Source organism: Gekko japonicus, unplaced genomic scaffold, assembly GCF_001447785.1.
Source record: "Gekko japonicus isolate JY-2015 unplaced genomic scaffold, Gekko_japonicus_V1.1 scaffold4256, whole genome shotgun sequence".
Classification (NCBI taxonomy): Eukaryota; Metazoa; Chordata; class Lepidosauria; order Squamata; family Gekkonidae; genus Gekko; species Gekko japonicus.
The window spans coordinates 85,844-95,476 of NW_015169916.1; the positions used below are offsets into that span (position 1 = coordinate 85,844).

Consider the following 9,633-nt stretch of genomic DNA (forward strand, 5'->3'; position numbering starts at 1 on the left):
TCCTGCTGATAATTGGCTCCCCAGGGCTATTTTTAAGAAAGACGCTGCTAATGCTTGCCATTCCTCCAGCTGAATGCCTCATAAAGGCAACACAGGCCAGAAACTACGTCTTCCTGCTCTCTCCATACAGTTGCCACCCTCCAGGTGCCACCTGGAGATCTCCCGCTATTACAATTCATCTCCTGACAACCAAAATGCAGTTCCCCTGGAGAAAATGGCTGCTTTGACGGGTGGACTCTATGTCACTGTACCCTGTTGAGCCACCTCTCCTCCTCAAACCCCTCCTCCCCAGCCCCCAGCCCCCAAATCTCCAGGTCTTTCCCAACCCAAAGATGGCAACCCTAGCCCCTCCGGTTTCCCCTTTTCGAATTACCGACTGCTGTAGGTGCAAGTGGAAAGCTAGCTGCCCGTGAAAAAGTAAGCTTTCTCCTTCCATTCCTTGATTCCCCGTCATGGAAACTTGCTGGGTAACCTTGGGCCAGTCCCAGGGTTGCCAGCCTCCAGGTGGGGCCTGGAGATCTTCCAGAATTGCGGCTGATCTCCAGGCTATGTAAATCACTGGTTTATTTATTACGTATTTATTTAGAACACTTATTCCACTTCTCCTGGAGACAATGGCTGCTTTGGAAGGTGGATAGGGATGCCAGCCTCCAGGCGGGGCCTGGGGATCCCCTGGAATTACAGCTCATCTCCAGACTTCAGAGATCAGTTCCCCTGGAGAAAAATGGATGCTTTGGAGGGTGGACTCTATGGCAATATACCCCCACTGAGGTCCCTGTCCTCCCCAAGCTCCACCCCCAAATCTCCAGGAGCTTCCCAACCTGGATCTGGCTCTTTTTGTAGCAAGAACTCCTTTGCATATTAGGCGACACACCCCTAATGTACCCGATCCTCCAAGAGCTTACAGTAGCCCCTGTAAGAAGAGTTCTGTAAGCTCTTGGAGGATTGGCTACATTAGGGGTGTGTCGCCTAATATGCAAAGGAGTCCCTGCTACAAAAAGAGCCCTGCCGGCCTACACACACACCCCCACGCACCTAGGCTTGCCAAGTCCCCCCGGGGGCGGGGAAATCCCCGCCCGAGAGGCCCGTTACCCGCCGGCGGTGGATCGGGCCCTGGAGGGAACCCCACCCCCAAAGCACACGACGTGCCCAGCGTCAGCACGTCACCCGGAAGTGACTCAGTCGCGTCAGGTGCATTGGGGGCGGGGCCGCGGTCATCCGAGGGAAAACTCTATGGTTTCCCCTTGGTTGATTGTGGCCCCGCCCCCGGTGTGCCCGACATGGTTGTGTCACTTCCGGGTGACGTAATTGTGGCGCGTGCGTGCTTCGCCCGCACGGACTCCCGAAGCAGCGCTGGAGTCCCCCACTCTACATGCAGCAAGGACTTGGCAACCCTACGCGCACCCCATCCTTTATGGAGGACCTGGCCACCCTAAAGCTGGACCGCGTGGGATTAGATCCTACCAAGGCCTCTCCCCTCCCTAAACCCCACCTTCCCAGGCTTCACCCTCGGATCCCCAGGCATTTCCAGATCCAGAGTTGGCAACCCTGCCACTCTCTCTCAGCCTAAGCTACTCCACAGGGTTGTTGTGAGGATAAAATGGAGGAGGAAGAACAACATAAGGTGCCTTAATCCCCTGTGGCAGAGTAGAGATTCGATTCCAGGCCTCCCTGGACCTAGTCCAGTCTTCTAACCACGACACCACGCCGGCTGGGCCCAGTGATCTGAGGATTCAACGACTGTGGGGGTGTCCCAGGTTCCCCTCCTCCCGCCAGCCCTTTCCAGCCCTTTCCAGCCCTGAGGAAACCTGGGACGTGTTGTGCTGAAAGAGTTGGATTCGAATCCCTTAATACTTCCCAGGGCTATTTTTGGGCAGGAACGCACAGAGGAACGGAGTTCCGGCTGGCTCCCAAGTTGGCCATGCCCAGCAGGAACTCATTAGCATAATAGGCCACACCCAGCAGCAGAAACTCATTAGGATTGGCTACAATTAGGGGTGTGTGGCCTAACATGCAAAGGAGTTCCTGCTACAAAAAAAGGCCCTGGGTTTTGACAACAAACAAGGTAAACAGAATAACAAGCAAAAGGTGGGTGTGGCTGGATAACCACACTTCTGGTAACATGGGGGTGCGGCCTAATGTGCTAATGAGCCATGCTGTCAGAGGTGTGGCCCAATATGCTAATGAGTTCCTGCTGTTGGGTGTGGCCTATTATGCTAATGAGTTCCTGCTGGGCTTTTTCTACAAAAAGAGCCCTGACAAGTTTCAGGTTTGTGAAAATTTCAGCTCTAGAATTTGCCATGTAAAGGAAGGAGTTAAGGAGCAGTAACCACCCCCCCTTCCCCAAAGCAGCTGCAAATTCTCAAAGGAGAATGATAAGTTCCATCCCCACCCCCTCCACATGCACACACACCCCTCCATCACCGCCCATTTCAGTGCAGGCATAAATTTAGCTGTCACCCTCAAGGCCTCATTATTGGGAAAGGGGTGCTACCGATTTCAGAACCAGACTGCTGTTTCGCCTTGCCACTATCGATCCAGCTTCTCTGCCGCTTCCAGCCCGTTTCTCTTCACGACCCCTGAAGATGTGGGTTTCCTTCCTCCTCGTCTTGCCTGTTCTTTCAGCCGTCTCTGCCCAAGAAGGTGAGCAGCTGAGTTGTCTTGTTTTTCAAGGTGGTTGAGGGCCAGAGGGGTGTGGGGGTGTGGGGCTCCGGAAGCAAAATTTGAGGTGGAGTTCAGCCACAGGATGATTTTCTGGGCCAAGGAGTCTTAGCAAGTCCATAGCAGACATTGAGAGGTGGCGGGATGTGGCTATCTGAACATGTGCAAAGTACATTTTCCTCTGGAATTAAGGCATTGCGCTTGCAGGTTGCAGGTCTGAATTAATGGGGCTTCTCAGAAAAATGATACGTCTGACTGCATCTTAGCAGTTGGCTTGGAAGGGTTTTAGCAGTACTGGTTAACACTGTGAGGGAGAGTCAAACTGGAGGGAATGTGAGGGGATCATGAATGGATCTGTAAGGTGATTTTAACAGGTAAATAGCGGTTGTAGCTGTTGCCTGGTAGAAGAGGGTAGCCCTTGCCCCCAGGCAGCTTCCCCAAACTAGAATTCCTCTGGCTTCACACTATCCTTCCTAAAACGGCAACCCAAAGATGCTATTTTCTCTCTTGGAAGCACAATTGTCTGTGTGTTTCCCTCAACGGGTTGCAAGAAACACCTCCGGAGACCTCTCAAGAGCCAGTTTGGTGTAGCGGTTGAGAGCAACGGACTCTAATCTGGAGAACCGGGTTTGATTCCCCACTCCTCCACATGCAGCCAGCTGAATGACCTTGGGTCAGTCACAGTTCTCTCAGAGCTGTTCTCTCACAAGCAGTTCTCTCAGAACTCTCCCGGCCCCCACCTACCTCACAGGGTGTCTGTTGTGGGGAGAGGAAGGGAAGGAGATTGTAAGCCAATCTGAGACTCCGAGTGAAGGGTGGGGGTATAAATCCAACTCCTTCTTCTTTCGTCTTCTTCAGAGTGTGTGTGGGGGATAGATAGCAGGGAGGAAGGTTAATCAGTGGTGCAGAGAGAGTGAAACATATGAGTCCAACCATGGGGCCATCTAGCTCAGTATATTATCTATGCTGACTGGCATTGAAAGGTCTTTCTCAGGAACTGTCACCTGAGATCGTTGACATAGAGGTGCCAGAGATCGAACCTGGGATCTCCCACATGCATACTGTATTTGCAGCTCTTCTCTTTTGACTGTGTTGCTGTACAAGGGGATGAAAAAGAAATATACGGATAGCTTTTGTTTATTAAACAGGTTTAAAAAACCCCAACCCCTCCTACTTTCTTCAGTAGCTAAAGATACGCTGTCTACGCCAACCGAGGACTGGATACCTAAATCTAGACCTGACCCGCCAAACCAGGACTGGAAATGGAACAAATGAAGTTGCTGCTATAGCAGGGGTCCCCAGCTTTTTTGAGCACCTGTGGACACCTCTGGAAGTTTGAGCAGGGGTGGCAAGCACCACTCTAAAATGTCTGCCACAGGAGGCTGAGCCAACCCCAAAATGGCTGCTGCCCTTGCAGCCATGGGAAACGGTTTCATTTGAATGAGAGCGGTAGGTAATAGCAGCCTCGGCCACTTTCTGAAAAGATTGACGTGTGCCAGGAGGAATAGGGGGGTGGGCACCATCGTGTCCACGGGCACCATGTTGGAGCTTTACAGCATTCGTCTGTTTTGCTCAGTGTTTTCTACTTCTACTAGCAGTTGCTCTCCAGGATCTCATTAGGCAAAGAAGAATCACTCCTAGTATCTGTTACTGAAGATCCTTTAAACTGGAGATGTGGGGAAATGAATCTGGCAAAGCAGACGCTCTGTCTCTCGGCCCCAACTCCTCCCAACTCGATCTTTGAGACAGAACGGGTGGGAATTTGGGGGTTTTGAAAGAGAAGAGATGGATGCAAGGCGGGTTTATAAGATGCGTGCATGGAGCGAGAAACTAGACAGGATTAATTTCCCCCTTCTCAAACTCTAGAATGCCTTTGGGTAACCAGTGAAATGGATGGGTGGTAGATTCCAACCAGATGTGCAGTTCAATTAGTGGGATTTGCTTCCACGTAATGTGGTACCGACCAGGGGCTCAAGGGGTCTTTGAAAGGGGATTTGTCGACTTCATGAAAGGTAGTCCAGTCAATTGCTATTGTTACAGCCAAACTTGCACATTACATGGACAGTCACATTGCAACTCCGAGCTGCCAGTGGGAACGCCATTTAAAAACACTGCGGGGGCCCAGTTTGGAGCCAGTTTGGTGTAGTGGTTAAGTGCGCGGACTCTAATCTGGGGGAACCGGGTTTGATTCCCCACTCCTCCACTTGCACCTGCTGGATGACCTTGGGCAAGCCGTAGTTCTGATAAGAGCTGTCCTTGAAAAAGAGCAGTTTCTGTCAAGAGCTCTCTCGGCCCCACCTACCTCACAGGGTGTCTGTTGTGGGAAGGGAAAGGGAAAGGAGTTTGTAAACCGCTCTGTGAGGCTCCTTTGGGTAGTGAAGGGCGGGGTATAAATCCAATCTCTTCTTCTTCTTCATCGGGAGGTGATGCTCTTGCCTTCAATCCCATGCAGTTTTCCAGAGCCAGAATGGCATCGGGGGTGTTGTTTGCCCTGTCATGGGGGCCCCCACCTGCACTGAATTCTTGCAACAGGCTCAGATTCTTTCCCCAGCACAGACATAGAAACACTTCACCTAATGAATGTCTGCTAGTTATGAAACCCAGGTTGCCAACTTCCAGGTGGACTCTGGAGATCTCTGGGAATGACAACTGGTGTCCAGAGATCAGTTAGAGGAAAAGGGAGCTTCTGTGGGCAAACTCTATGGAACCATACCCTGCTGGGATCCCTCTCCTCCTTGGCCTCTTCCCTCCCCAGGGTCTACCCCAAACCTCCAGGAGTTTCCCAAACTGGATTTGGGAGTTGGCCTAGCTTTTCATATCCCACTAACTAGAATGTGCAATACTTTGGGAGCCCAGTGTACATGCAGGGGTCATTTCCTGCGGGAGCGCACAGGAGTGGCGCTCCGGCAGTAAGGAGCCCAGGGGGGCGGGCACATGCAACAATCCCCACCCCTGCTCCCAGCAGCCCTCAGTTGGGCCACGGGGAAGAAGAAGCAGCCAGGTAAATTGCAGAGCCCCCCCCCCTGCCCACCTTCAGGTACAAGCTCCCTCCTCTGTGAGGGCAGATACCCCCCCCATAGCTAGCAATCCAAAACAGTCCAGTGGCACCTTTAAGACTAAGTTTTATTCAGGTACAAGCTCTCCCTCCTCTGCGAGGACAGATATGCATGTTCCCCCCCGCCCCAATAGCTAGCAATCCAAAACAGTCCAGTGGCACCTGAGCAGTGGGTGTTGCCTTCTTCTGACACACTTCCGGTGATGTCAGGGGGTGTGGCACATGCAAATAAGTTATGCTAATGAGTTATGCTAATGAGCTCCTGCACCTCTTTTTCTACGAAATAACCCCTGTGTACATGGATCCGCATTGGACCAGACCCCAGATCATTCAGAATATGTCCCAAAGTGAATCTGGATCAGGGTGCACTCACTGGCACCACATCCCTGCCGAGGTCTCTCCCCTCCCCTAACCCAATCCCCACCCTCCTGAGGCTTCACCCCCCAAAAAAAATCTCCAGGAATTTCCCAACTAGGGTTGCCAGCCTCCAGGTGGGGCCTGGAGATCTCCCACTTTTACAACTGATCTCCAGCTGACAGAGATCAGCTACCCTGGAGAAAAATTGGTACAAAATGACAGCACTAAGGCTGTAGCACGGTGTAAAAAATACAGATGGGCATGTAAAGACCCAAGTTTATAAACAACTAACATTTAATACATTCATATTGGACCATATTGAATATGTGTATGAATCTATTAGCCACAAGAAGACCTTGACTGTTCACAAAGAGAGTTTGGCTGTATTCTAATGTATTTAAGCTGTTTAAGGAGTCCCATGTGGACCATATTTGAATATGTACGAAAGCATTAAATGTTAGTTGTTTATAAACTTTGAAATAGATTATTTTTAAGACTTTACATGTCCATCTGTATTTTTTACACAGTGCTACAGCCTTGGTGCTGTGATTTTGTATCAAACTTGCTTTCACTGCATTACCGTTATATATTTATACAACCCTGGAGAAGGCTGCTTTGAAGGGTGGACTCTGTGGCATGGCACCATGCTGAGGCCCCTCCCCTTCCCAAACCCCACCCTCTCCCAGATCCATCCCCAAAGTCTCCAGGTATTTTGCAACCCAGACCTGACGACCCTATCCCCAACCCGGTGCTGACAACTCGAGATGTAATTAAAAAATGCTCAAGAACCTTGCCAGGATAGAAATGGTGGCAACCCCGTCTCTCTGTCTCTTCTCGCAGACTTGTCTAGAAAGGTCTTTCTTTTCCGCAACGAGCCCAGCGAAGACTACGTCGTCCTTAAGCCCCAGCCGAAAGAACCACTGCAGAATTTCACCGTTTGCCTGCGATCCTACACGGACCTGACTCGGCCCTACGGCCTCTTCTCTTACGCCACACATTCCGAGGACAACGAGATCCTCATTTTCAAGCCCAAGCCGGGAGAATACCGAGTCTTTGTGGGGGGAGAATATGTATTCTTCAGAGTCCCAGAGGATCCCCTAATCTGGGAACACGTCTGCGTTGCCTGGGAATCAGCCACGGGGACTGTCGAATTTTGGATGAACGGGAAGCCCTGGCCGCGGAAGGGGCTGAAGAAAGGTCACACGGTTCCCGCAGAAGCGTTTATCCTCTTAGGCCAAGAGCAAGACCATTACGGGGGTTCAGCCGACTCGTACAACTCCTTCTCGGGAGAACTGGCTGATGTCTATATGTGGGACTTCCTTCTTTCACCTCATAAGATGAGGTCAGCCTACCAGGATTTTCAGCTTCCCAGCTGTACTCTGGGGTGGAAGAACCTGCAGTATGAAATCAAGGGTGACGTGATAGTCAAGGCTAGGCTACGATAACGGGACGGTGTGAAGATCCAGTCTTGCAAATAAACCCACAAAAATCATAAGAACATCAGAGACGCCGATGTTGGATCAGGCCAAAGGCCCATCCAGTCCAACGCTCTGTATCACACAGTGGCCAGAAATACCAGTGCCAACCTAAAAAGAAAAATACTAGTCTACCATAGGGTTGCCAACCTCCAGGTGAAACCTGGAGATCTCCCACTATCAGGGTTTATCTCCAGACAACCAAGATAAGTTCCCCTGGAGACAATGGCTGCTTCGGAGGGTGGACTTCATAGAGGTATCCCTACTGAGCTTCTCCCCCAAATCCTGCTCTCCCCAGGCTCCACCCTCAAAATCTCCAGGTATTTTCCAACCCAAAGGTGGCAACCCTAGTTGCCAACCTCCAGGTCGGGCTTGGAGGTCTCCCAAAATTACAGCTGCTCCCCAGACAACAGATCAGTTTCCCTGGAGAAAATGGTTGCTTTGGAGGTGGCATTATAACCCCCTGAAACCCCTCCCCTCCTAAACCCTGCCCTCTCAAGGCTCCACCCCCAAATCTCCAGAAATATTCCAGCCCAGAGTTGGCAACCCTAACCCACGTGATTATGTATGCTTATATTAGTTAAACCTGTATAGAAACAATAGCAAAACCCCTCTTCCAGAAGCTTCTCTGGTTAGTCACCCAGCTTCAATTTTACCACCGGTGACCCGTCAAGTTGCTACTTTTGAGCATAGTCGCAAGACTAATTGGTACTAAACATTTCAGCTACTAGGCTATGGTAGCTAAATGGATCTTCCATGCACAGAACCAGTACACGACAGAGTAACAGCAGCCAGTGTTCAGAAAGTGCTGGTGAATTCATTCATATCCTGTGGGTTTGTGGGTAGCATCTCTAAGGCCACTCTGGGACCTGGGGTCGTTTAATAGAAAAAGAGCTAGGGGAACTCATTAGCATAACTCATTAGCATATGCCACACCCCCTAACATCACCAGAAGTGTGTCATAAGGCCACACCCCCTGACATCACCGGACGAATGTCATAAGGCCACACACCCCGCCCCCAACGGTCCTGGCTGCCGGCCTTGCAGCTCCACTGCCGAGCCCCATGAGAGGCCTGGCGGTGGACCTGCAAGGCCGGTGGGAGTGCAAGGAAGCCCCGCAAAGGCCCTCCCTGGCCCCAGGCAGGCAGGGGTGGGGAGAGGCAGGGAGGAAGCAACTTACCCTCCCTCTTCTCCTGCCTCCTGGCTGAATGAGGGCCGGAAGCGGGGCGGCCGGAAGTGGGGGGCGGGGCTTCGTCATGTGCCCCGCCCCCCGTACCTCACCTGGGGGAACTGCGATCCCCCGCGATCCCCCCCGAAATGACCTCTGTCTGGGACACAAAATGCTAAACGTGATAGACCATTGGCCAGCAAGTTTCTCTTTATCCCGGTTACTAAAAATTAAGCAGGATTGGATGTTGAATTAGGGTTACCAGGCAACTGGGGGAGTCCTGGGGGCCGGGACATGGGCGGCAGCTATCAATATGATGTCACTTCTGTAAGAACCTGGAAGTGACATCACACATCTCTAGGAATAGCTGGTAAAGGCCTATGTTTCCATTGATTCCTAGAAAGAACTAATACTGCTGGGTTTTCCCCAGAAGCGACGGTCATGCGATGATGTAAAGGTCCTATGATGTAAAGGTCAAAAGCACTTGTATGGCAAAATATCTGTCTAATGCACCTGCTTAGCTATGATAAACCTTATATATGTATACAGGAAATCAAATGACTATGATGTAAAGTTCAAAACCACTTTTATGGTGAAATGTCTGTCAGTTTGGGGTAGTGGTTAAGAGTGGCGGACTCTAATCTGGAGAACCAGTTTTGATTTCCCCTCCTTCACATGCAGCCAGCTGGGTGACCTTGGGTCAGTCACAAGTTCTCTCAGAGCTCTCACGAGCAGTTCTCAAAAGAGCTCTCTCAGCCCCACCTACCTCACAGGGTGTCTGTTGTGGGGGGAGAGGAAGGGAAGGAGATTGTAAGCTGCTCTGAGACTCCGAGTGAAGGGCGGGCTATAAATCCAACTCTTCTTCTTCTTAGTTATGATAAACCTTAAATAGGTATATAGGAACTCAAACAACTATG

The 9,633-nt window shown here is 51.1% G+C and overlaps 1 protein-coding gene across 1 annotated transcript; it reads left to right on the plus strand.

Annotated features, from left to right (window-relative positions):
• The first annotated feature begins 2,426 nt into the window (after positions 1–2,426).
• Positions 2,427–7,611, plus strand: LOC107115753 (serum amyloid P-component-like). The gene is made up of 2 exons (XM_015417516.1): positions 2,427–2,643; positions 6,914–7,611. Exons 1-2 carry the CDS (start codon positions 2,586–2,588, stop codon positions 7,516–7,518), a joined length of 663 nt encoding a protein of 220 aa, XP_015273002.1. The 5' UTR covers positions 2,427–2,585; the 3' UTR covers positions 7,519–7,611.
• The last annotated feature ends 2,022 nt before the right edge of the window (positions 7,612–9,633 follow it).

What these genes read in the sequence shown, in the direction of transcription:
- LOC107115753 (XM_015417516.1), top strand. Translation starts at nt 2,586, where the DNA reads ATGTGGGTTTCCTTCCTCCTCGTCTTGCCTGTTCTTTCAGCCGTCTCT. An exon ending in AGCCGTCTCTGCCCAAGAAG is followed by an intron (nt 2,644 to 6,913) that starts GTGAGCAGCTGA and finishes CTCTTCTCGCAG; the next exon opens with ACTTGTCTAGAAAGGTCTTT.